This window comes from Palaemon carinicauda, chromosome 20 (genome assembly GCF_036898095.1).
Source record: "Palaemon carinicauda isolate YSFRI2023 chromosome 20, ASM3689809v2, whole genome shotgun sequence".
NCBI classification, from domain to species: domain Eukaryota; kingdom Metazoa; phylum Arthropoda; class Malacostraca; order Decapoda; family Palaemonidae; genus Palaemon; species Palaemon carinicauda.
In genome coordinates this window covers 95,052,860-95,080,768 of record NC_090744.1, presented here as the reverse complement: position 1 = coordinate 95,080,768, position 27,909 = coordinate 95,052,860, and the positions used below count along the sequence as shown (strand labels likewise).

The 27,909-nt window shown below is 45.7% G+C and overlaps 1 protein-coding gene across 1 annotated transcript in view; it reads left to right on the top strand.

Moving 5' to 3' along the window:
- gcl (germ cell-less) overlaps positions 1 to 27,909 on the top strand; it is a 151,970-nt gene that overhangs the window by 7,971 nt on the left and 116,090 nt on the right. The window contains exons 2-4 of the mRNA XM_068344079.1: positions 9,867 to 10,006; positions 26,706 to 26,829; positions 27,571 to 27,667. Of these exons, the coding sequence (XP_068200180.1) occupies positions 9,873 to 10,006; positions 26,706 to 26,829; positions 27,571 to 27,667 (355 nt within the window). The 5' untranslated portion in view covers positions 9,867 to 9,872. The remainder of the gene's footprint in view (positions 1 to 9,866; positions 10,007 to 26,705; positions 26,830 to 27,570; positions 27,668 to 27,909) is intronic.

Sequence of the window (27,909 nt, the reverse complement as noted above, 5' to 3'; positions counted from 1 at the left end):
AACAGACGTTTTTTCCCTCCGTGGTTTCGGGCGTATCTACCCAAGATCGCCCCACCCACACAAAGACGAGAGAGCCCATTTATTTCTCGTCTGCGGAAGAGGTTTCTCGTAAGAAACCATGGACCAAGGTCTCGCGGCTTATTAAGCGCAAGTCGGTCCCTTCCGCGCAAGTCCAACGGCCCAGTTGTAGCCACTGGGTCAGTTCGGACTCGCTGCAGTCTTCCGACGACTGCTCACCTCCTAAGAGAGGCAAAGCGGTACCGCATCAGGCAGTCACACCGTCTGTTGCCGCACCTGCTCCTGTAGACCCTAAGTGGTCTTTGCTGCAGACCATGCAGTCTCAGTTAACGTCATTTATGCGGGACTTTCGTGCGGAGAAGGTTGACACTGCACCAACCTCTAGCCTACAACCAACCACGGTTGTGCGTCCTGTGGACGCTGAGGCGACCTTCTGCCGCACTCCAGCTGAGAGAGTCCCGCCACCCATGCGTTCCAGTGTACCCTGCCAGCCGCATGTTGACGTTCAGTAACGCACGGAACCTTCCGTTGACGTTCGAGAGGTACAACAACAGTCTAAGTTGTTTTGTTTTGACGCGGTGCGTCAACCTCCGCATTCTAGAGTTGTTTTGACTGCTCAGTCTAGACAGTCAAAGCAGTCTCGAGTGGACACTGTATGTCCTCACGCACCTGTTGTGGTTGACAGTTTAGTTGTTGACAGTTCACAGACTGTCAAGCAGTTACATGACGTTGCCTTCTGGTCTGCTACTAATGCACCAGTGAGAGACTCACTGAGGTAAACTAGCTTTTATCGGACAAGGTTCCTGTAGATGAGGAAGTTGCTGTTCTCCCTCCTACTGATATTCCCTTGAGGACTCTGTCATTTGGAGAGGAGCCTTAAGCTGCTTAGCCTCCTATGGACTTTAATTAAATCATGATGATTTTTTAAGGATCTTCGTCCGGATCTTGTAACTGCTGCTCCTCGTTCGCCTAAACGTCAGAACTTACACTAGGCCTAGCTACTTCGAAGCCGTTGTTTTTAAGCTAGTGCTCTCTCGCTCTCCTAGAGAGCGTTACGTTGGCTAGGCGACTGGTTTTTGCACCAGGAGGAGTTTTAGGGATACAGCCTTTGATTTCCCTTCTTTTAAACTGGCTTATAGAGCGAGAGTCTGATAGGACACGAGAGAAGTTCTCGGCTTGGGAGTTCATGCCTCTGCCCAGATAGACTTCTCAATTCTGGTAGACTCGCCCTGGCGCCTAGCCAGGAGACGCTCCAAGTTGTTTACAGGTCAACTTCTCAACTTTTGTCGAGCCTTTGAAGTTTTGCTGTACTATTATGTCACACATAACAAGGCTTTCAGGGATGGTAAATGGTTCCGCCTCAGTCGCTAACCCCGTCTGTTGCCACACCTGCTCCCGTAGACCCTAAATGGGCTTTGCTGCAAGACATGCAGTCCAAGCTTGCGTCCTTGATAGAGGACTTAAATGCGGAGAAGAACCTTCTGGCCAACAACCTTCCAATCGGTCGGTTGTGCGCCCTGTTGACGCTGAGGTAACCTACTCGCGTCTGCCAGTTGAGGTGGTTCCTCCTTCTGGCCAACAACCTTCCAACCGGTTGGTTGTGCGCCCTGTTGACGTTGAGGTAACCTACTCGCGTCTGCCAGTTGAGGTGGTTCCTCCTTCTGGCCAACAACCTTCCAACCGGTCGGTTGTGCGCCCTGTTGACGCTGAGGTAACCTACTCGCGTCTGCCAGTTGAGGTGGTTCCTCCACCGATGCACCCAGTGTGGGTTGCCAGTCGCACGTTGACGTTAAGCGACGCTCGGAGGTGGTTGTTGACGTTCAGGACGTTCAACAACCAGCAGAGGTGACTTGTTGTGACGCAGTGCGTCAACCTCAGCAACCCGGTAGGGTGTTGACTGCACAACCCAGACAGTCTAGACAGTTTCGGGTTGACGCTGTACTTCCTCGCGCACCCATGGTTGTTGACAGTTCACAGACTGTGCAGCAGTTCCATGATATTGCGTCCGGCTCCGTCACGCATCCACCAGTGCGACCGGATTCAGCGAGTCAGACGTTGCCCACTCCGTTGCCGTTTCCTCATCAGTTTCGGATGAGGAACCCTCTGATGAGGACGTTGCTGAACAAGACGATCAGCCCCCAGCCCTGCTATCCATCCAGAAGATGCTGAAGAAGGAACGCTGCCCAGTCAGGCTGTGGATGAGTCTGGTAGGGACACTGTCATCCGTGGATCAATTTGTGTCACTAGGAAGACTACACCTCCGTCCTCTTCTATACCATCTAGCTTTTCACTGGAAAAAGGACAAGACGCTAGAAGCGGTCTCGATCCCGGTTTCCGGAAAGATAAAGTCTTGTCTGACTTGGTGAAAGGACTATATCAACCTTAGAGAGGGTCTTCCCCTGACTGTTCAGACTCCCAACCACGTTCTCTTCTCGGACGCATCGGACGTAGGCTGGGGTGCGACATTAGACGGTCGGGAATGCTCGGGATTATGGAACTCGAGTCAAAGGACAATGCATTTCAACTGCAAGGAGCTACTGGCAGTACATCTGACCTGGAAAAGCTTCAGGTCTCTCCTTCAAGGCAAAGTGGTGGAGGTGAACTCGGACAACACCACGGCTTTGGCGTACATCTCCAAGCAAGGAGGGACCTACTCTCTGACATTGCACGAGATCGCAAGGGACCTCCTCACCTGGTCAAAAGGTCTAGACATATCACTAGTAACGAGGTTCATCCAAGGCAACTTGAATGTCATGGCAGATTGTCTCAGTCGGAAGGGACAAATAATTCCAACAGAATGGACCCTCCACAAGGATGTATGCAAGAGACTTTGGGCCACCTGGGGCCAGCCAACCATAGATCTCTTCGCAACCTCGATGACCAAGAGGCTCCCAATATTTTGCTCACCAATCCCGGACCCAGCAGCAGTTCATATAGATGCCTTTCTACTAGATTGGTCACATCTAGATCTATATGCATTCCCTCCGTTCAAGATTGTCAACAAGGTACTGCAGAAGTTCGCCTCTCACGAAGGGACAAGGTTGACGCTAGTTGCTTCCCTCTGGCCCGCGAGAGAATGGTTCACCGAGGTACTTCGATGGCTAGTAGACGTTCCCAGAACACTTCCCCTAAGGGTGGACCTTCTACGTCAGCCACGCGTAAAGAAGGTACACCAAGGCCTCCACGCTCTTCGTCTGACTGCCTTCAGACTATCGAAAGACTCTCGAGAGCTAGAGGCTTTTCGAAGGAGGCAGCCAGAGCGATTGCTAGAGCAAGGAGAACATCCACCCTTAGAGTCTACCAATCGAAGTGGGAAATCTTCCGAACTGGTGCAAGTCAGTATCCGTATCCTCGACCAGTACCTCTGTAACTCAAATAGCTGACTTCCTCTTATATCTGAGGAAAGAACGATCTCTTTCAGCTCCCACTATCAAGGGTTACAGAAGCATGTTGGCATCAGTCTTCCGTCACAGAGGCTTAGATCTTTCCAACAATAAAGATCTACAGGACCTCCTTAAGTCTTTTGAGACCACGAAGGAGCGTCGTTTGGTTACACCTGGTTGGTATTTAGACGTGGTACTAAGATTCCTTATGTCAGACAGGTTCGAACCGCTACAATCAGCCTCCCTGAAAGATCTCACCTTAAAGACTTTTCCTGGTATGCTTAGCCACAGCTAAAAGAGTCAGTGAGATTCATGCCTTCAGCAAGAACATCGGATTCTCATCCGAAACGGCTACATGTTCTACAACTTGGTTTTCTAGCCAAAAACGAGCTGCCTTCTCGGCCTTGGCCAATATCGTTCGATATTCCAAACTTATCGTATGGTTAGAAATGAACTAGAAAGAGTCTTATGTCCTGTAAGAGCTCTTAAGTTCTATTTAAAACGAACTAAACCTTTACGAGGCCCGTCTGAAGCTTTATGGTGTTCAGTTAAGAAACCATCTTTGCCTATGTCAAAGAATGCTTTATCCTATTTTATCAGACTGTTAATACGAGAAGCTCATTCCCATCTGAATGAGGAAGACCAAGCTTTGCTGAAGGTAAGGACACACGAAGTTAGAGCTGTCGCAACTTCCGTGGCCTCTAAACAAAATAGATCTCTGCAAAGTATAATCGACGCAACCTATTGGAAAAGCAAGTCAGTATTCGCGTTTTTTTATCTTAAGAATGTCCAGTCTCTTTACGAGAACTGCTACACTCTGGGACCATTCGTAGCAACGAGTGCAGTAGTGGGTGAGGGCTCAACCACTACAATTCCCTAATTCCATAACCTTTTTAATCTTTCTCTTGAAATGTTTTATTATTGTTTTTTGGGTTGTCCGGAAGGCTAAGAAGCCTTTCGCATCCTACTTGATTTGGCGGGTGGTCAAAGTCATTTCTTGAGAAGCGCCTAGATTAGAGGTTTTGATGAGGTCCTGTTGTATGGGTTGCAACCCTTGATACTTCAGATCCTAGGGGTCGCTCAGCATCCTAAGAGGATCGCGAGGCTCCGTAAGGAAGACGTACTTAAAAAGGCAGAGTAATTGTTCAAGTCGACTTCCTTACCAGGTACTTATTTATTTTATGTTTGTTATTTTGAATAACTGCTAAAATGAAATACAAAATACTTAGCTCATAATAATGTAAACAAGTAATGCTGGTCTCTACCCACCCCCCTGGGTGTGAATCAGCTTATATAATCACCGGCTAAGTTTAATATTGAAAAATGTTATTTTTATTAATAAAATAAATTTTTGAATATACTTACCCGGTGATTATATATTAAAGGACCCTCCCTTCCTCCCCAATAGAGACCCAGTGGACCGAGGAGAAAATTGGTTCTATGTTTACATTGAGTACTGAGTACCTGCTCGACAGATGGCGCTGTTGATGTACACCCCCTACCTGCATAGCGATCGCTGGCGTATTTTGAACGTAGAGTTTTCTGTCGAGCAACAGAGTTGCAGCTTATATAATCACCGGGTAAGTATATTCAAAAATTTATTTTATTAATAAAAATAACATTTCTTGAGGACTCCCTCGCTTCCCATAGCAATGCAGCTCTGCCCTCCTCCTCAGGGGAGTCTCTCTTTGTTGATGCACCTTCACCGTCCTTCGTTCGGAGAGGACTCAATCGGCAGAGGGAGTGCAAAGTCTGAGGCATGTTCCTGCTCCTCTCAGGGACACCTTTCCTGTTTCCGGGTTAGGTCTTTTGAGTGGTCTCCACTGTGCTGACGACTGCGTACTCCCTCGTTCTGAGTTAGCTCAGCCGGCGGAGAGAGTGTAAAGTCTGAAGCATGTATAGAACAAGGATCTTGTAAGACATAACCCTTTAGAGTTACAGTATTCTTTTTATCTCCTATTTTACTAGGGGATGGAATCAGCTCTTGCTTACGTTTAAGAACGATAGCAAACTTAGATTCAAAAAATTTCATTGCTTTGCTAGCTATATGCTCATTAGAATTTTTTCATTTAGCTACTCGCAGCTCGCAAGAGTTGATCCAGTCGGGGACACAGAGGAAGCGCTCCAGCTTCCTCAGAGGTTGATCTAGGTCTTCCTCTCAGAGATGGGCACAGATAGAGTCTCTAGTGTCTCTGCCTGGTTCTGTCTCCTCGTACACCTTGTCACCGTTACCGCTTGCTCAGGCTCCCTCGGGATTTGTGCAAGAGCAACTTCGATCCAGCACTTTTTGGAGTTCTCCATCGGGAAGGCTAGATACGGCTAATCTAGAGCTTGACCTCGGTCTTTCTCGTCAGCGTTCTTGACGACTACACTCTCCCTCAACCTGAGTTAGCTCAATCAGCGGAAGGAGGGCAAAGTCTGAAGTATTGTCTGGTTTTTCTCAAGGGGAGAAAAGGGTCTTGGTTTCATCCATGCCTTTCTCTAGCCCCTCAGAGCGTGGTTTGTCGGAATGGGACGATGAGGTAACGGGTAAACTGGGGACATCTGCGATACCTCTCCAGTGAGTTCAGAGTACTCATTTCTTCTTCAACAATGACTCTCTCAACCATCATGACTTGTCCAACTAGCATTGTTTGTCCAGTCCCTGTAGTGAATCCTAATGCGGGATCGCATACGATCGCTCGCCAAACTCTTGCGGGAGTACTGATGAGTGATGCTCATATAGCTCCGGCTTGTGAATAGGTAATCCAAGTTGAACAAAGAGCTCTCACCCATGAGGGCTTACGTGAACAAGGGTTGTTCTTGAACCCCATTGTTTGACCTAATGGACCCCAAGGGCAAAATAATCCACAGTTCGGTGAGAAAGGCATACACATCATCATATACCCATCCACCTGTTGAGGTGCGAGGACGAGCTTCTCCCCAATCTACGCTAACCCGAGTGTTCGCATGGACATCCAAACTCAGGCTTTGCGTCATAAACGCATGAGTTCATTATTACATCACAAGATCACAAGAGTGGGAAGGCCACCTTGCGACCTGTTCCCCTGTAAAGGAGAACACATCTGACATGTGATCTCCAGGCTTCTAAAGTCAACTCTTTCTTGTAGAAAAGGCTCCTGGAGGCTGGATACCAGTATTCAACCTCTCCTCTCTGAACAAGTTTATTATACAAACTTCGCTCAGGATAAAGAGTGCAGACACGGTCAAACAAGAAGTCAGACTCGAGGACTTCATAACAACACTGGAATTGGATTGCTTACCGCCAGATTCCAGTTCATCCGTCTTCAAGGGTAGCACCTTCTCTGTTTTTCATAGGGAGTTTCTCTAGTGTCAACCGAGACTCACAGAAAAGAAATTCGTCTGTTAAGACACTGGGCCGACTGGCTAATTCTTGCAGAGTCAGGGACATACCTTCTCCAACACCGAGTCAAGCTTCTCAAATTTCTTTCCATGATCTGAGGGTTGTGGTAAAATCTCAAGAAGTCATTCATGCAGCTAACACAAAACTGGTATACCAATGAATATTACTAGACATCAGACTAGGGAAAGTCTTTTCTTCCTAGAGCAGAATAGAGAGACTTAAGAAGGCAGTAAGCATCTTCTTTCTACTAGACTCGCTACTAGCACATCAGTTACTTCGTCTGATAAAGCCATCTGCCCTCCGTGGAGTGCTGGGTGATCAACGGGTGAGCATCAATTCTAACCCCTCCCTCCCCCGGGATTGGTGCTCTGCGCAGACGCATCAAAAGAAGGAGGTGGTGCCACCTGTGGAATCACACGGCCTCCGGACTATTGTCCGAATCTTACAGCGTTGCCACATAAACCTCCTGGATTGAGGGCAGTTTGTTTGGTCCACCAGTAGTTCTAACAGCTCCTTTTAGTACACTCAACAGTGTTGAGGAGTGACGGCACCACGGCAGTGGTTTATATTTAAACACTCAAACTCCTCACAGCACCTATGTCAACTACCTGGGGAAATGCCAAGGTGGACGAAGACAACTCGGTGCCTGTTTAGCCCTGCTCATCCCGGATGAGGAAGAAGTTCTTGCCGATAATCTGAGTAAAGTGACTCAGATAGTTGGCTCTGAGTGGCCTTCGGATTATCATGTACCCAACAGAGTCCCGACTTTGTTGGTTTCTCTGGCAATAGACCTGTCCGCCACAGGTCTTCCAACAACAGGGGGACAGTGTAGATGTCGACGCATGCCCCCCCTCTTGTTGGCCTAGTAAGACTTCTTAACAAGGAAGGATACCCAAGCCTGTTGATGTCCCTCTTAGTTCTGATGTGGCACCAGGCAGAAGGCTTTCTGAATCTTTTACATCTACTCTTAGAGGTGCCGAGGGATCCCCTTCCACGATACAATCTTCACAGACAACCATACAGGAAGTTTTTCCTTAAGCCTTAGAATTTCCTATGACTTCACACCAGGAAGTTATCCAGCATCTCCTCTCAAAGAGATTCTTTGTGCATCTGTTGCGAAAAAGATGTCCGGTTACCCTGAGAGTCATCAATCAACGCCTACCAGGCAAAGCGGGTAGCTATCTGTGGTGGAGATAGGGGAAGGATATCTCTCTTATTGATGCCACTACTCCAAGAATAGAGGCGTACCTTTTACACTTCAAGGAAAAGACTCTTCTCGGTCATGACAATCAAAGGCTACTGCTCAGCCTTGAGCCTCGCCTTTAGATGCAAAAGGGTTTTACTCTTTGTTGGAATTGTTTATTTTCATTCGGAGTCTACAAGGTACCAATCCTCAACGGGAAGTTAGACTACTTCATGGAACAAAGTAGTGTACTGCTATCCTGGAAAGGAGCAGCCTCTGTGCCATACATCAGATCTTCACTGGAAGTTTAAGACGACCTTCTTGCTCGCCTGGGCTTCGGCCATTCCCATTTTAAGGGTTAAGAACAAGTAATGCTCGACCTTGGTGCTGAGGTTGTCACCATACCCAGAATCCGGCAGCAACGGATCCCAGATTCGAGCCTTTCGGGATTGAAAGTCTATGTGATATAACAGATGGTCTAGATCAACTGCTTTTTGCCCAGTGTGGACATTGAGGTGTTACCTCTAACAAACTTCAGGAGCTGGCCCCTGAGTGGAAAGGAGTTTTGTCAGCACCAGGGAGGTTAAGAGGAGAGCCACAAAGTTCATGATCTCGTCATGGATTCGCAAGGTCATAGAGCACCCTTCGAATCCTGACCCTTCTCCACAACCGCGGAAACCAAGAGCTCACGATATTAGGGGTGTAAACATGCCCCTAGACTTTAAGAAGACTACTATACTCTGTGGCGCAGGTTCTACGTGGAGACATTCTCCATCTGACCGGTGGTGGCTGCACAATAAGTGGTTTAAGCACATCTAGCTCCTTGATGGACAGGTAGCAGATGGTGGAGGGTGGTACTACCCGGGACTAAGTGTGAGATAAATGATAAGAGTGATTGGCATCTCTCTTTCATCTTCCCCTCTCTTGGGGCAGAGCACTTACTGTACACTGCTAGCTGTCCTCCGCTGTCTGTAGGCATAACTACTTCCCTTGTGTAACCAGAAATTTGCGCATATATTTACAGTATTACGTCTGTCCCCATATCCCCTAACGAGGGGGGAATTGGGTAATGTTTACGGTTTGTTCAAGAAGTCGGAGGACTTCGAGATTTCTTACCTGGACAAGTCACATTGGTAGTATCACACAATGACAGGGGTTGCTCAGGCCACTAACACATGCACATGCACGGAAGTTTAGCAAGGTGCCAGGGCTATTCCTCTATAAAGCGTGCGTAGCACGAAGGAATACCCTGGGTCAAAAACCAGCCAGTTGGTTAGAACTTCCACCCACTTTAGGGCGAGTCTTCCCTAGTAAAGAGCGAAAGGTTTGTATAAGTGTTGGAACAAATAACAAATATAAAGTTATAAAGTAATTTGTATTTTTCCTAACGATACAAACCTTGTGGTCTTTATACAAATTTGTTCTGCCATCACCTATCCTTCTGCAAGTCCTGCCTGCAATCAAAAGTGACAATAGAACACAGATGTGCGTGTGTGAGCGGGATAGACGGTACTACTGTACCTTCCCCCTAATAAAGAGCTCAAGGTTTGTATCATTAGGAAAAATACAAATTACTTTAAATTTGTTATATTTAAGGACTCAGATTTTTTATAGTTAGGAAAAATACAAATTACCTATTATTAAAAATTTTTGCCGGTCCTCAAATTGGTTTATTGGATTGGTTTTAGTTGTTTTATGTAACGATAATGCTGTCATTGTAGTAGGAGAGAGCCGCTTTTAGTTGGGAATACATGTTGAAAAGGAAAATTTAAGATTTCTTTCTCTTAATAATAAGTATTCCTGATTAATGGAAAACTTTGTAAGAAAGTTCTGTTAAACTAGAAGGAAAAGAGTAATTATTTTTCTTTACAGTGTACAGTAGTGTGTCATGCAGTTTATTATTTTGTCTTTATTTCAGACTGAGATGGGAAATATCTTCACAAATGTCATGGGCTCGACCATAATTGGTACGGGGGGCAGCAAAAGGAAGGTAGAAGAGGTTGAGAGTGATTATGATGAAAGCGTTGACTTTGACTCGTTGCTTAACACACCTAAAAAGTAAGTGGCTTCCATTTTAAATGTTGGAAAACAGTCTGTAGATTATTAAAAGGTATGCTATATCTTCTTCTTCCCAGCTGGTTCCCATTTTTATATGGGTTTGCCGTTGCGGATGAGCCGTTTCCATCTTTTTCTATTATGCGCTTCTGCCTCATCAATCCCCTTCTTCTGTAAGTCTCCTCTCACACAGTCCCTCCATCTCTTTCTTGGTCTCCCTCTTCTTCTTCTTCCCTGAACCTCCATCTCCATAGTATGTCTCCCAACGTGGTCCTCATCTCTCCTCGTCAGGTGTCCATACCATCTCTGCCTCCCTTCCTGCACTTTCTTTGATTTGTTCCGTAACCGAAATACAAACCACGCTACTTACATTGGGTTTACCTTTTAGCGTAGCTGAAATGGCGAGCCATTAGAATTTAACGAGGGTGTATTACCCCTGCGCTAGTTAGCAGGGGGGTAGGGGAGTGGTAGCTAGCTACCCCTCCCTCCCTCACACACCGGTGAACTGCTTCACTTTCACTTTTGGCTCGGACATGGACAGACGTCTCTGTCTTTGTCTTCGCTTGGCAGCCATTGTTTGTTTTATCTTTACTTAATCACTTACTTTTCTTTTACTCAATATATATGTAACATTTTTTCAATATTTAACTTAGCCGGTGATTATAATAGCTGCAGCTCTGCTGCTCGACAGAAAACTCTACGGAAAAAATCCGCCAGCGATCGCTATACAGGTAGGGGGTGTACTTCAACAGCGCCATCTGTCGTCCAGATACCCAGTACTCATTGTAAACAAAGAACTCAATTTTTTCTCTCTGTCGTGCTACCGACAAGACCTACTAATTCGCTGTTGCTAACTGGATTTGTTTTCACAACTATTTGGTGAAGTACACTATTCTAGTTTTGAGCTTTCGCTGTGCAGGCTTTCTCTTCAATAAATCCTTGCATTCTTTTTTTGATTACGGATTATTTGTTGATGACTTTGGATAGTTTTTGAATTCCCCTTTGACCAATTCAAAATGGCTGACCCTTCTCAAGTCCCAAAATTCAGGAAGTGTAATGCTAGGGACTGTTCAAGGCGTCTTCCGAAGGCCTCTATCGATCCTCACACTGTTTGTTCCAATTGTCGGGATAAAACCTGTCAATTGGAAGATCGATGTGAGGAATGCGTTGGGCTTTCGGAATTCGATTTTATCGAATTCCAAAAATATACACGTAGGCTAGAGAGAGATAGAGTCAGGAGAAGTTCCTCTCGTTCTGTTGAATTTCCCTCTCCTCATGCCCCACAACCTATTCCTTCCCCTGTAGTGGTTGCTCCTAATCCCCCTTCTGGCACTCAGGAACCTTCGATGGCTGATATGATGCGTGCCATCCAAGCTCTGGGTGAGAGAGTTGAGTCCCTGGCTAGTGACCGTAACCAGCTCATGGCGGACGTCAAGGAGCTGAAGTGTAAAAGTGCAGTGGGAAGTGATAAAGTGAGTGATAGTGTTGTGGATAGTGTTGCGCTTGAGGGTTCGTCTGTTCGTGCCTGTCGTCCTCCTAGTCCGGGACCTCTTGCAAGCTCCCAAGTCCAGGGGAGAAGCAATGTCGTACGACCAATGGGTTCGAGAGGCTTTAATCAGCGAACAGACGTTCCCTCCGTGGTTTCGGGCGTATCTACCCAAGATCGCCCCTACCACACAAAGACGAGAGAGCCCATTTATACCTCGTCTGCGGAAGAGGTTTCTCGCAAGAAACCATGGACCAAGGTCTCACGACCGTTAAAGCGCAAGTCGGTCCCTTCCGCGCAAGTCCAACGGCCCAGCTGTAGCCACTGGGTCAGTTCGGACTCGCTGCAGTCTTCCGATGACTGCTCACCTCCTAAGAGAGGCAAAGCGGTACCGCCTCAGACAGTTACACCGTCTGTCGCCGCACCTGCTCCTGCAGACCCTAAGTGGTCTTTGCTGCAGACCATGCAGTCCCAATTAACGTCTCTGATGCAGGACTTTCGTGCGGAGAAGGTTGCTGCTGCACCAACCTCTTGCCTACAACCAACCACACACTCGGTTGTGCGTCCTGTGGACGCTGAGGCGACCTTCTTGCGCACTCCAGCTGAGAGAGTTCCGCCACCCATGCGTTCCAGTGTGCCCTGCCAGCCGCATGTTGACGTTCAGCGACGCACGGAGCCTTCCGTTGACGTTCGCGAGGTACAACAACCGTCAGAGTTGTTTTGTTTTGACGCGGTGCGTCAACCTCCGCAACCCAGTGTGGTTGCCACTGCTCACCCACATCAGGCTAGACAGTCTGGAGTAGACGCTGTGCGTCCCCGCGCTGCTATGGTTGTTGCCAGCTCACAGACTGGGCAACAGTTCCATGACGTTGCGTCCGGTTCAGTCACGCGTGCACCCGTGCGACCGGACTCAGCTAACCAGCCGTTACCTACTCCATTGCCGCTTCCTCCTCAATACTCGGATGATGGACTTTCTGATGATGATGGTGCTGCACACGTTGATGAACCACATTCGGATCTTGACGAGCCTAAGTCCACGCAACCCTCTTTGGACTTTAGAAAAGTTCTAGCTCTGTTCAAAGAGATGTTTCCGGACCAGTTTGTGTCTGTGGCTCCGCGCTCTCCTCCGTCAGAGTTTGTATTAGGTATGCCGTCATCCTCGCCTGCCTTTACTAGACTCGTCCTCGCACGCTCGTCCAAGAGAGCTTTACGAGTGATAGGAGAATGGATGCAGTCCAAAAAGAGTCTAGGGAAGACAGCCTTTACGTTTCCCCCTGCTAGACTCTCTTCTAGATCGAGCGTCTGGTATGCCACGGGAGAAGTTCTCGGCTTGGGAGTTCCTGCCTCTGCCCAGGGTGACTTCTCAAGTCTTGTAGACTCTCCCTGCAGGCTAGCCATGAGACGCTCAAAAATATGTTGGTCATCTTCGGACCTAGACCACCTGTTGAAAGGGATATTTAGAGCCTTCGAGGTCTTCAACTTTTTAGACTGGTGTCTGGGAGCTCTAAGCAGGAAGATCTCTCCGACAGAGAAGGAGACTTCCTTGCTCATCATGTCCTGCATGGACAAGGCAGTACGTGATGGGTCTAATGAGCTTGCTGCATCATTCGTGTCAGGAGTCCTCAAGAAGCGTGAGAACCTTTGCTCTTTCCTGTCAGCTGGAGTTACACCTTGCCAAAGATCCGAACTTCTGTTTGCTCCTCTTTCTAAGTGCCTCTTTCCAGAGGACTTGATTAAGGAGATTGCTGCTTCTTTGATACAGAAGGACTCTCATGATCTGGTTGCGTCCTCTGCTCGCAAAGCCACCCCTTTGCCTACCTTGTCAGCTAGACCAAGGATGGACACTCCAGCGTCCCGATTTATTCCGCCCTTTCGTGGCAGAGCCTCCAGCAGAGGAGGTGCTCGTGCCGAAGGGAGACGTGGGAAGAAGAAAGGAACCAAGTCCTTTAAAGGCAGAGTCTGACTGCCAGCTTCTTCAGACAGCAGTGGGAGCCAGACTCAAGAACTTCTGGCAGACCTGGGAGAAGAGAGGTGCAGATGCACAATCTGTGAAGTTGCTCAGAGAGGGGTACAAGATCCCGTTTGTACGAAAACCCCCTCTAGCAACGTCTCCCATCGATCTCTCTCCCAGGTACAGAGAGGAAGACAAGAGACGAGCATTGAAACAGGAAGTGTCTCTCTTACTAGAAAAGGGAGCGGTAGTCAAAGTCCTGGACCATCAAACCCCGGGCTTCTACAACCGTCTCTTCTTAGTGGCAAAGAAGACAGGAGGGTGGAGGCCGGTGCTAGACGTCAGTGCGCTGAATGTCTTTGTCACAAAGCAGACGTTCTCCATGGAGACCACAAAGTCCGTTCTAGCAGCGGTCAGAAGGGAAGACTGGATGGTCTCTTTAGACCTAAGGGACGCATACTTCCACGTCCCCATCCACCCAGACTCCCAACCTTTTCTGAGATTTGTTTACGAAAAGGTTGTCTACCAGTTTCAAGCCCTGTGCTTTGGCCTAAGCACAGCTCCTCTTGTGTTCACGAGGCTGATGAGGAATGTAGCCAAATTCCTTCATTTAGCGGACATCCGAGCCTCCCTCTATTTGGACGACTGGCTTCTAAGAGCTTCTTCCAGTCGTCGCTGTCTGAAGGATCTAAAGTGGACTCTAGATCTGACCAAGGAATTGGGTCTCCTTGTCAATTTAGAAAAGTCTCAAGTGGTCCCATCCCAAACTATTGTGTATTTAGGGATGGAGATTCACAGTCTAGCTTTTCGGGCTTTTCCGTCGGCCCCCAGAACAAGTCAAGCCCAGTTATGCATCCAGAACATGCTGAAGAAGGAACGATGTTCAGTCAGGCAGTGGATGAGTCTGATAGGGACACTATCATCCCTGGAACAGTTCGTATCGTTAGGAAGACTACACCTCCGTCCTCTTCAATATCACCTAGCTGTTTACTGGAAAAAGGACAAGACGCTAGAAGCGGTCTCGATCCCCATTTCCGAGAAGATGAAGTCTTGCCTGACTTGGTGGAAGGACAGTATCAGCCTCAGAGAGGGTCTGCCCCTGGCTGTTCAGACTCCCAACCACGTTCTCTTCTCGGACGCATCGGACACAGGCTGGGGCGCGACATTAGACGGTCGGGAATGCTCGGGAACTTGGAACTCGAGTCAAAGGACAATGCATATCAACTGCAAGGAGCTACTGGCAGTTCATCTGGCCTTGAAAAGCTTCAAGTCTCTCCTTCAAGGCAAAGTGGTGGAGGTGAACTCGGACAACACCACGGCTTTGGCGTACATCTCCAAGCAAGGAGGGACCCACTCTATGACGTTGTACGAGATCGCAAGGGACCTCCTCACCTGGTCAAAAGGTCTAAACATTTCACTAGTAACGAGGTTCATCCAAGGCAACTTGAATGTCATGGCAGATTGCCTCAGTCGGAAGGGACAAATCATTCCAACAGAATGGACCCTACACAAGGATGTGTGCAAGAGACTTTGGGCCACATGGGGCCAGCCAACCATAGATCTCTTCGCAACCTCGATGACCAAGAGGCTCCCAATATATTGCTCACCAATCCCGGACCCAGCAGCAGTTCATATAGATGCCTTTCTCCTAGATTGGTCACATCTAGACCTATATGCATTCCCCCCGTTCAAGATTGTCAACAAGGTACTGCAGAAGTTCGCCTCTCACGAAGGGACAAGGTTGACGTTAGTTGCTCCCCTCTGGCCCGCGAGAGAATGGTTCACCGAGGTACTTCGATGGCTAGTGGACGTTCCCAGAACTCTTCCTCTAAGGGTGGACCTTCTACGTCAGCCACACGTAAAGAAGGTACACCAAGGCCTCCACGCTCTTCGTCTGACTGCCTTCAGACTATCGAAAGACTCTCGAGAGCTAGAGGCTTTTCGAAGGAGGCAGCCAGGGCGATTGCTTGAGCAAGGAGGACATCCACCCTTAGAGTCTACCAATCGAAGTGGGAAGTCTTCCGAAACTGGTGCAAGTCAGTATCTGTATCCTCGACCAGTACCTCTGTAACTCAAATAGCTGACTTCCTTTTATACCTGAGGAAAGAACGATCTCTTTCAGCTCCCACTATCAAGGGTTACAGAAGCATTTTGGCATCAGTCTTCCGTCACAGAGGCTTAGATCTTTCCAACAACAAAGATCTACAGGACCTCCTTAAGTCTTTTGAGACCACGAAGGAGCGTCGTTTGGCTACACCTGGTTGGAATTTAGACGTGGTACTAAGATTCCTCATGTCAGAAAGGTTCGAGCCGCTACAATCAGCCTCCTTTAAAGATCTCACTTTAAAGACTCTTTTCCTGGTTTGCTTAGCCACAGCTAAAAGAGTCAGTGAGATTCACGCCTTCAGCAGGAACATCGGATTTTCTTCTGAAACGGCTACATGTTCTCTACAACTTGGTTTTCTAGCCAAAAACGAGCTACCTTCTCGTCCTTGGCCGAAATCGTTCGATATTCCAAGCCTATCGAATATGGTCGGAAATGAACTAGAAAGAGTCTTATGCCCTGTGAGAGCTCTTAAGTTCTATTTAAGACGAACTAAACCTTTACGAGGACAGTCAGAAGCTTTATGGTGTTCAGTTAAGAAACCATCTTTGCCTATGTCAAAGAATGCTTTATCCTATTTTATCAGACTGTTAATACGAGAAGCTCATTCACATCTGAGTGAGGAAGACCAAGCTTTGCTGAAGGTAAGGACACATGAAGTTAGAGCTGTCGCAACTTCAGTGGCCTTTAAACAAAATAGATCTCTGCGAAGTATAATGGACGCAACGTATTGGAGAAGCAAGTCAGTGTTCGCGTCTTTTTATCTTAAGGATGTCCAGTCTCTTTACGAGAACTGCTACACTCTGGGACCATTCGTAGCAGCGAGTGCAGTAGTGGATGAGGGCTCAACCACTACAATCCCCTAATTCCATAACCTTTTTAATCTTTCTCTTGAAATGTTTTTTATTGTTGTTTTTGGGTTGTCCGGAAGGCTAAGAAGCCTTTCGCATCCTGGTTGATTTGGCGGGTGGTCAAATTCTTTTCTTGAGAAGCGCCTAGATTAGAGGTTTTGATGAGGTCCTGTGGTATGGGTTGCAACCCTTCATACTTCAGATCCTAGGGGTCGCTCAGCATCCTAAGAGGATCGCGAGGCTCCGTAAGGAAGACGTACTTAAAAAGGCAGAGTAATTGTTCAAGTCGACTTCCTTACCAGGTACCTATTTATTTTGTTTTTGTTATTTTGATAACTTCTAAAATGAAATAAAAAATCCTTAGCTCATAATAATGTAAACATTTATTGTTGGTCTCTACCCACCCCCCTGGGTGTGAATCAGATATTATAATCACCGGCTAAGTTAAATATTGAAAAATGTTATTTTGATAATAAAATAAATTTTTGAATATACTTACCCGGTGATTATAAATTAAAGGACCCTCCCTTCCTCCCCAATAGAGACGCAGTGGACCGAGGAGAAAATTGAGTTCTTTGTTTACAATGAGTACTGGGTATCTGGACGACAGATGGCGCTGTTGAAGTACACCCCCTACCTGTATAGCGATCGCTGGCGGATTTTTTCCGTAGAGTTTTCTGTCGAGCAGCAGAGCTGCAGCTATTATAATCACCGGGTAAGTATATTCAAAAATTTATTTTATTATCAAAATAACATTTTTCATGTTTATGTATATATTTGAGTATAGAAATCAGTAAGTTTCCTTTTCAGAGTGTGTGCTTGTGTGTGTAGTGTACGATATCTCCGTGGAGCCCTCGACAGTTAGGCCACCATGGTGTAATTTCATGGGTCGCGATCGAGTTTGACTTCGGTCTTTCTCTCTCTCTCTCTTGAGGTCGTTCACCCTTTTACTACGTTACTTTTACTACGCCTTTGTAGCTTCCTTCCCGTGTGGGGGGATTGCTACGCCCTACGCGCTAACCATCACTAGTCTCTTACGCGTTAGCGATCGCCTACGCGCCCGCGCGATTCTTCGCCTGCGCGCTAGCGTTTTGTTAACGCACCACTGCTCGCCAACGCGCCATTGCTTGTTAACGCGCCTTCACTCGCTTACGGGCCATCGCTCGCCAGAACGCGCCATCGCTCGTCAACGCGCCATCGCCCACCTACGCGCCATCGGTCTCCCGACCGCCTGCGCTCACCCGCGTGCCTACACGTCCACGTGCCCGCGCGACCGCACGCCCACGTGCCCGCGTGCCTACGCTCATGCGCGACCGCGCACATGCGCTCCAATGTTCGCCCGCGCGCGAACCAACGGTATTCCGTCGCGTGGACCGACGGTGTTCCGTCGCGTGAACGTCGGCTTGATTCCTGCAGTATCCATTGCTTGCCTACGGGTCATCGCTCGCCGACTACCAGCTCTCGCCCATCCTACCACGCTCGGCCTCCTTCTGCGCTCCTTCGCGCACTTTCGTTTGCGTTCCTGCGTGCCCGCGCATGGGCGCTTCCACGTTCGGCCACGCGTAAACCATTGATTTACCATCGCGCGAGCGCCGGGGCGATTGCGACCCGCGATTCCCGTTGGGGTTTCGCAACATAGCCAGCCTGGCGAGTCTTCTGGAGAGTATTTCCAGAACACAGTCCTCACCCCGTAAACGCAGAGCATGGCACATGCAAGAACAGGAAGAATCTTCAGGGAGGTCTGAGCAACATTTTTCTTTCCAGAACCTGGGTTAGCCCTTCCCCATCTTTCCCTGGAAGGGTTTTGCCAGGGAGCTTTCCGGTCGAGATTTCTCCATCGGCCAAGGGGTGACTGGTTTACCCCTTCCTCTTCTCCATCTCGTGAAAGGGGCTTACCAGGTCCTTTCCCTCCTCGGTTGCGACATCAAGAAATTGGTTTGCAGTAAATGGCAACAGCAATGGGATAGCCAAGATGGGAATAAAATGCGAGAGGTAACAAATGTCATATCTCCTTGGAGGTATAATATGATGCCCCGAAAATGGGAGACGTCTCTTTGTCGTCTCCGTATTGGTCACACTCGGTTGACACACGAGTTTCTGCTGAAGGGCCAACACCAACCGTATTGTGACGACTGTTTAGTACCTCTAACAGTGAGGCATTTGTTGACCGAATGCCCCAATTATAACAACTTAAGGAATAGATATTTGTTTGAGGCTCGAGGTGAGGGTGGCAGGTTCATCCTTGCCAAGATTCTTGGAAATGATGTGTCCTACTATGCAAGTGGCATTTTTAGATTTATTTCAGAAGCAGGTCTTCTGAAAACTATTTAACTTTTATGACATTCAACTTTTATGATTTTAATTGAATACTCTTGTTTTTTATTTTTTTTTAAATTTTTTATTTTTGTATACATAAATTAAATGTTACTGGCCTCAATGACCTTAGATGTCAGGATGCCTGAAAACTTTAAATCAATCAATCAATCCTCGGTTGCGACCCGAGGTTTTGTACAAGGAAGCTCCAGGAAGATTATGGGTACTTTCCTCCTCTCGGGCTCAAGCACCTTGGCGTTTCGTCGCCAAGTTTCAAACTTGCGGACAAGCTCGATGTTGGACCAGCTGGATGCAATGACCAAGGGCTTCCTCTCAGGTGTCTCATCCGTGGATGTCGACAAACTCAGACACCCTTCCATCCTTGGGTAGAGCTTGTTTGTGCCCAAGGACAGAGACATAGACAGCGGTTGTGCGGAGGAAGTCGACTTCCGTTTTCACTCCTCCAAGGCGCTTTCTTCCAGACCCTGCAGGCCTCCAGCGCCTCTTTCTTTCAGCCTCATCGGCCTAAGTTATCGGACCAGCTACGGCAACTAAGACAAGGTGTCCAATAGCAGTCCCCTCCTGTCAGGAACAGGTAGCACGGGAGGCTCTCCCGGGGGGGGCATAATCCTAGAGGGAGCGGCAGAGTTCACAAACTCTAGGATTGGCAATCCCCCCTTGCAGGTCTCGCGCTGGGAGGATGCCTAAGGTTACTCATCCGGATAACAGCTTCCCGATGCCGATTCCTGCACGATCTTCGTGATCAGCCAAGGATATCGCGCCTGCCGTCTCTGTCAGCGAATTCAGTGTCACTGAACCTCTATGCCATGGGGTCGGCAAGAGTTTTGCCCGTTTGGGCAGAATGATCCATGCCTCAGGAGAAGGTCCTCCATAGGATCGTCGACGGCTTCACCCCCCGGCTTCTTCAGTCGATCCTTTCTCGTAGGAAAGCATCTGAGACGGGAGTTCCGTAGTCGACCTCTCAGCCCTGATCAAGTTTGTCGAACAAACTTCGTCCAGCGTGGAACAGCAGATTCGATCAGACTGGTAACGAGGTGACAGGACTCCTTAGGCCCTGGATCGGAAGGACGGGTACTTTGTTTCCATTCCATCCATCTTCCAGGAAGCTCTTGGAATTCAGCCTAGACTACAGGTGTTCCTGCTTAAGATGCGGTGTGGCGATCCCGCCGTAGCATCGCAGGATTTTCCCCAGAGAACTCTCCCGGCTTTCCTCATGGCCGCTCAGGAGCAGGCTTCCGCCTCCTTCGCCTTTTGGAGGTCTGGTCAACTCCGGTAGGCTCGGGTTCGACCTTCTTCAATGCCGGGACAAGCTTCCGGATCCTTACCATGAGTGAGGGATCATGGTAATTTGCTAGGAGCCTTCTCTACTTCTGCCTCAACATCTGGAGTATCTAGCCATGATATATCTTGGTATGATCATTGACACCAACCTCCTAAAGGTTTTTCCATCATACAACAGGATACAGAGGCTGAGGAAGGTAGCGAGCCCCTTCCTCAAACGAGAACTTTCAGCCCAACAGTGCTTGCGTCTCCTAGATCACTGATTGTCTCAGGCCTGTTTCGTGCTCAACGGCCGCCTCAAAATTCGAACTCTTCAGTGGTGGCTGAAGTCCAGTTGGAATCAGCCCAGCGACTCCCTGGACATGTTAGTCCCCATGGAACTCGAGCAGCAGATGGACCTAAGGTGATGGGTAGCAGACGAGAACCTCCGCAGAGGTGTTGACCTTCTCGTAGCTCCGCAGAATTGTTGCTCTATGCAGATGTGTCAAAAGAAGGGTAGAGGGCCCAGATGCAGCACCTTACGGCCTCCAAGCTCTGGTCTGAGTCTGAAAGGTACCAGCTCATAAATTTCTTAGAGATGAGGGCAGCCTTCCTAGCCCTCCAGCAGTTCCAGCAATTCCTCACTCTGGTATTAATGAGAGACAACACCACAGTAGTGGCTTGCGTAAACAAACAAGGCGGTACTTTTTTGCAGCCCCTATGCCATCTAGCAGTGGAGATGCTAAGATGGTCAGAAGACAACTCAGCGTCCTTATCAGCCCGCTTCATTCCATGCCAACGGAATGTACTTGCGGACAATCTGAGCAGAGCGACTTAGATAGTGGGCTTCTTGTGGTCTTTGAATCATCTAGTAGCCAACAATTTTGACATTGCGGGGTTCCGTGACAGTGGATCTGTTTGTGACGTCCCTGAATTTCAAGCTCCTTATTTACTGCTCCCGTCCTGGATCCGTAGGCTCTCGGGCAAAATGCATTCCAGCAAAAGTGGGACAACATTGATTATATGCCTTTCCCCTGTTCTATCTGATGAAAAGTATTCTCAACAAGACCAGAGAATCCAAGAACCTGTCGATGACCCTCATAGCTCCGCTGTGGCATCATGCGGAATGGTTTCCGGACCTTCTGCACCTCCTGACAGAGATTCCGAGAAAACTCCCTCTGTGACACGACCTACACAAACAGCCACGTGATCATCTTTCACAAAACCATAGCTTCGCTATGACTTCACTATAGAGACTATCCAGCACCTCCTCTATCAGAGAGGCTTTTCAGAACAAGTTGCGAAGAGGATGTCTACATATTTGTGAAGATCTTCGGCTTCAGACTACCAGGCTAAGTGGGTTGTCTTCTGTGGTTGGTGTTGTGGAAGGGGTATCTCTCCCCTCAATGCTCATTTTCCAACAATATTGGATTTCATCGTTTATCTTTGAGAGGAAAAGCTTTTCTCGGTCTCGGAAGTGAAAGGCTACTGCTCAGCCTTGTGTCTTGCCTTGAGACTGAAGAGAGTTAATATTTCCTCTTCGTTGGAATGGTCTCTCCTCATACAGAGTTTCTAGATTACCTGACCCCAGTCGGAAGTTAGACCACCTCTATGGAACGTGGTTCGAGTTCTACGAGCCCTGAAAGGGGCTCCCTATGAACCATTACGCCAGGCAATAGAATGCCATCTCGCTTTGAAGACAGTGTTCCTACACACCTTAGCTTTGGCCAAAATGGTTAGTGAACTTCATGGTCGTTCTTATGATGGCGTCCATTCAAGGAGATGGTATTACTAAGACTCAAAATCTGGAAGTGGATCCTAGATTTGGACCCTTGCAGATCCAGGGTCTTCGTCTGTAGTCAATGATCCAGATCAACTGTTACTTTGCCCAGTGTGGAGTTTGAGGTATTACCTCAAAAGTATTGCAGTAGCTCTCCCTCGAGTGTCAGCACTCTTTGTCAGCACGGGGAAGGTCAAATCTCTGCTTTGATTTGCAAGGTCATAGACCTTGCACTGAGTCCCAATCCTCCTCCAACTTGATGACCCAGAGTTCATGACGTTAGGAGCATTGGTACGTCCCTAGTGTTCAAGAAGAACTACTCTGTGAGGCAGGTACTACAAGCGGGTATGTGGAAGCGTCAAACGACCTTCACCACCCAGTATCTGCAAGACATGACCCATAGTAACTTGGAGACGTTTTCCATTGGTCCTGTCTTGGCTGCACAACAAGTGGTTTGAATACCTCAGGCTCCTTGATGGACAAGTAAGCGATGGTTGAGAGCAAAGGTTACCAGGGATTAGTTTGGGATTAATATGAAGAATGACTGACTCTTTCTTTCCTTTATCTTCCCCTCTCTTGGGGAACAGCACCCACTGGCCTCGCCTATTTTCAGGTAAAACCATTTTCTCTTGTGTAACCTAGTATAGAAATAATACTTGTTGCTTCCCCATACCCCCTAGCGAGGTGGGAATGAGTACGTCTATGGTTCTTTCTAAAGATTCTTATGTTTCTGAGAATTACCTAGACCAGTCATATTGTTAGTATCACAAGCGCACAAATTGCTCAGGCTGCTAACCGTGCATTGCACGGAACTTAGTAAGATGTCAGGGTTTTTTTCTCCCTGTTATGTGCAGAGCATGTACAGAAAAACCCCCTTGTCAAAAGCAAAGCAAGTTGGTTTGGACTTCCAATCTCCCAAGGGTGAGTCAATCCCTATAAATAGCAGAAGGGTTTGTATTTAGTGTCAGAACAAATAACAAATGTGTTAGCAATTTGTATTTATCTAATGATGCAAACCTGTTGCTATGTATACAAATAGGCCCGCCATCACCTGTCCCTTGAGAAGTCCTGCCTGTAATCAAAATTGACGAGACAGCACTCTTGTGTGAGTGAGCTGGGTTGTGGGCTACCTCCTTCGCCCTCACTAACTAGCGGGCAGGTAATTATACCTCGCTAATATGGCTAATCTTCTAGCTTCGTCGAAAGTATAATCCTAATAAATAGCTACAGGTTTGTAACGTCAGGGAAAATACAAATTTCTTCCAAATTGGTTATATTAACTCTGGTGTTTAAACCAGCTGAGTGACAAAAAACACCTCTATCTTATTTCTCCACGCAAATACGTGGAGGTGACGGTACAGTACGTATAGGAAAGTATCTACTGTACTTAGGAAGACGACCCTAATACATTCTCATCTCGTACACCAGATGAGAGGTTATGTACCAGAAATGCTTACTTCCCCAAGAATACTTTTTGGTATGAGGTTCAGGTGTTCACCGTGCTTTCTCAATGCTGTGTTCGCACATCATGAAAGTTGTTGAGGGGCTTTTAGGTCACAAAACATTTGGTAGTTGCTTCATCCCTGCTCTTCCATGAGACAATATGATGGAAGAGGAACTTAGGACCATTCTCATTGCATGTATAGGTTACAAGATCTTATCTTCATGAGTACTGACTTTTCTTTGTGCCCCGCTCTTCTGAATCATCTTCAGAGGATTGTTCCAATTGTGTTTCCTCCATGCAAGACAAGTCACCTTGAATTTATTCTCCATGACTGTTGTTTCCCATGCAATCAACCATATTCTGCAATTGGAACCCTACGATTGGTAGTGGTGATTGGAAACCTTATGATCGTAAGTCATATGATTGGGAAATATACAATCTACAGCCAGGATTGGGAATTGTGCAATTGGTAACTGCGATGAGAAACCACATAATCAGGAACCACACGATTCTTTTCTTGCTATATTTTCCTTTCCAGCACTGAGACTGCTTAGAAGAGAAGGTAGATGAGCTCACTGAAACACAGGACAACCAATCTATCAGTCTTTTGCTGTACCAAATCCAAACCCGATAGGAAGTTTTTGGTACAAGGCATGAGTTCATGCTCCTGATACCAGTGATCTATCTTGTACAAGACTGAGCATGAACCCTGCTGATCATGGGAATGTTACCGAGATGCATCGCTGACACCATCGCTCAAAATCTTCCGATGGGCCAATACTGCTCCTAGACATAGATTTTCTTACACTCAGAGAAGAAGACGGTAAGCCAATCTGCGACCAAGGACAGTCATGCGTTCACGCTGTTTCATCTGCAGACCAACTGGCAAATGTCCTAGATGGGGAAGGATTCCTCAATGAAATGTTGCGATAATATCACTGAAGAAGTTCAGGAAGACTGATTGATTGAAGTGGCATAATGGTGTCTCCTATCATTTCTCCTCCTTTGGGAGAGAGAGTGCTGTCACAAGAACCTTCCCCTGGGGGAAGAAATACGTTTAATGACTCGCCTTCCTGGGTAGTCAGATCAGCACACGGTACAAAAATTCACACACTCGCTACCTTACGAGAACGAGCACATGTACTGTTAGTAGGAATAAAGGGTGCTGCCCTTCCTTCCTCGTCTTGCTGGACGTTTCCATTTTTTCTCTCTCCTGGGGAGAATAGAAAACAGTGCATACCGATGTTTTCCCAATGAACGAAGGTCTGACCTAAACAGGAGGACAAAGTCACCGAAGCACCGGATGACTTATCACACTGATTATGGATTGGTGCCTCTGCTAGGTTTTGCCAAAGGAGTATTACTGTACCGAACACAACCCTAGGAACGGTTTTGGTATTAGGTACAGGAGCGCGAAGGATTTTAGTACTAGGAACAGGAGCTTACGCTCCTTCTACCAACCTAGGTTTCATATGAGACTAAATGCTATGGATCAGTTTGTTGGCAGTCTCCATCATCCCTCTCCTGCCAGAGGACATGTTTGAGATGCTTTGATGACTCATCACCACTGTCCATGAATTCAGTGATTACAGTGCCAACAGCAGGGAGCTGGACTGGATGATCGATGGTGGTAAGCCACTCAAGAGAGTACCTTTTCTTTGCCTTATTGTATTGAAATATCTCCTCCATCCTTCTATATAAGGGGAAGGATGGAGGGAATGTATACACACCCATTTCTCATATAATTTCTCATATCCAAAAGGATAAATATTCCTTCCAGAAGTCACTAGAGGAGGCCTAGCCTAATGGCTGCAACATCCTCATGCTCAGGTAGTTAGTAGGTTGATAGGAGTTATGACCTTTGCTCCTTTTATAGCACCAAAGTACATTAACATTGCTAAGTTGTAAGGACTTCTCCCTCCTGAGGATGAATCTCTTATTAAAGGTCGAAGATTTGTATTTTATATTGGAACAAATCACAGATTTTTTAATCAACTTGTTTTATCCTAACCTTACAAACCTTCGTTACCCTGCATGTCTCAACCACCACTAGAAATCCTAGGTCAGAGGTCAAAGTGAAGTTAGCTATACCTATTGGGTGGGCGGGGCCTACCAGGCAGGCAACTTGTTGAATATCTTAATGGCTGTTCTAGCTTTGCTGAAATCATATTCCTATTAAAGATCTCAGGTTTGTATAGTTAGGAAAAATACAGATTTATTAAAAGAATTTTGAGTTTTTTTAATATTTATGTTTCCTCCTAGAAGACTATGGCTGCTCTAATGAAATACCATATCAGTCTTGTGTTGGTATATTTATAATATTCTACTTATTTCTAAAGTTTCCAAATAATTTACTGTACATGTACTTTGTTGTGCAAGAGTTTGTTCAATTTTTTTTTCTTCTTTATTCAACTAAATAGGATGCTTGCAAACATTAAGGATTCACTGTACATTTGCATATTTTTGGGGGGGTTTACATATGAAATAAAGATTTATTGTATTCAATGGGTGTGACTATCAAATGTTCAGTGTCTGTATTGTTGCATTAATTGAAATTTTGGATCATGCTTGCCCATTATTTAAAAGGATCTCTTGTCAGTACTGTATGTCGAATAATTACTTACATCACTTTAGGTGACAGAAAAAATTAAGAATTCCTAAAAATGTAAGTACAATATGACATTAATTTATGCTTTCTGTATAGTATAGGCTTATAAGTAGAAATAAGGGTAAATAGACCTGTGAAAATAAATAATCTCCAACTTACTAATTCTATTTATAAAACAAACATTTATGATTCAGTAATAATTGAAACTAGGCCTACAGGTTCACTTCAAGAATTATGTTCTGAATATTTGTTATCAAAATCTATTTTGTACTTGTTTACCAAAACTTCAGATCAAATATTAATAACTTTAATCCAATTATTTTGTCTCTCTGTCTTACATTCCAATAACTAAACAATATTTAAAAAAAAAAATTGTGCTTAACTTAGCAGAAATTTATTTTCAATCATATTACAGTACATTATTACGAAAGTGATAAAAAAGATATGTACTGAGCAACCATGAATTTTGAATGAACCGTTTGCATACATTTAATGTGTTTTTACACCAACGTATTGATAAGAATCCAACTGTAACTGAATATAATTTTCTATAGAATGAGTGGCCCTCGATATGGATCTTTACTTTATTCTATTAATAGGGAAAAAAAGTTGAGTTGGATTCTGAAATGAAATAACACAATTGTAAATGTAACAATTTAAAATTTTATACGTAGCTTTGTTTAACAATAAAAAGTAATTTAAAACAGCTACACAGTCAGGCATAAGAATTTCTTGTGTTAACTGTTGATGTATTTTCAATGAATGAACAAAACAAAGAAAAATGAATCTTAAACTTTTGTGACTCATTTCATGTTTGTAATCTGTTACGATTCTAAACATAAATATGACTGTCCTTCTAAAATAATAAATTTTGTTTATTTCAGGCGAAAGCTTGATTCAACCTCAAAATATATTTACAAAACATTATTTGAGGAGGGCCGAGCATCTGACGTTACTGTTGTTGCTCTAGGTACAGAATGGCACTTACATAAAGTTTACTTATGTCAGGTAAGAACTGTAATATCGTATTATTTATAGTAAAGTATATCTGGAGTACAGTACTATATGAAGTACTGTACTGTATGTGGTTTTAAAAATACCACTAAAAAGTGATGATCATTAATACAGTACACATATATTGGTAACCAAAAAGATTTGTGTACAGTATAAGCTTTGAAGATTAGTTTATGAATTACATATCTCTTGGTTTTCTTTATAAAAAGAATAGTTAGTCAATTTTTTAAAGGGGTATATTAGTCGTATTTTAAATTTGAATCCTATTTAGATATCTTCCATAGATACTGTACTTGAGTTATTGGGTTAAAGTATTTTCTTTTGGTCATGCCCTTTTTATTTGCCAAGGAAAGACTTATCTGTGTTTGTGATGAGATGTGTACCACAAAGACAACCTAACCTGCCTAAAAATTCATGGCAGTTATGAATATCAACTTTCAAGTTTCATAGATGTAAAGTAGTTATAGGTGGTTTTCAGCAAGCAGAGTCCGGAATACAGGAGATTTTGGCTGAGGAAATTGAGAGGGAGATCTTATCAGTCTTAGAACTACACTGTACCACTATGCTTGTTTAACAAATAGAATTACACTATACTTAATTTGGCTGTAAGATATTTTAAAGGTAATAATAGTTAAAGATTTTTTATTCAATAAATAGCTATTTTGTAAGCCTTTTCGCTACTTTTTAAATTACAGAAATAAACATCATGTTTTGAACTGGTTTTGTCATTTTCAGAGCCCATATTTTCAAAGCATGTTCTCTGGCAACTGGAGTGAAGCCAACCAGACCAAGATTACTATTGAAATTCTAGATGATAACATCACTATTGAAGGTAAGGTTTAGATTAAGGAAGCAACCATCTCTCTCTATAAAACTCAGCATCTAAAGTTTTCTGCAGATGTAATCTTCCTTTGTCAACATATTTTATTTTCTTGTCATGTCATACAGTAAATTTTTAGTAAGATGCTTATGTAATAGTAGCATTAATATTTATCATCATCATCATTTTCAATACAGTATACTGTACAATATAAGCAATTTTATTATATCTTAGAGTTATAGATACACTGGTGA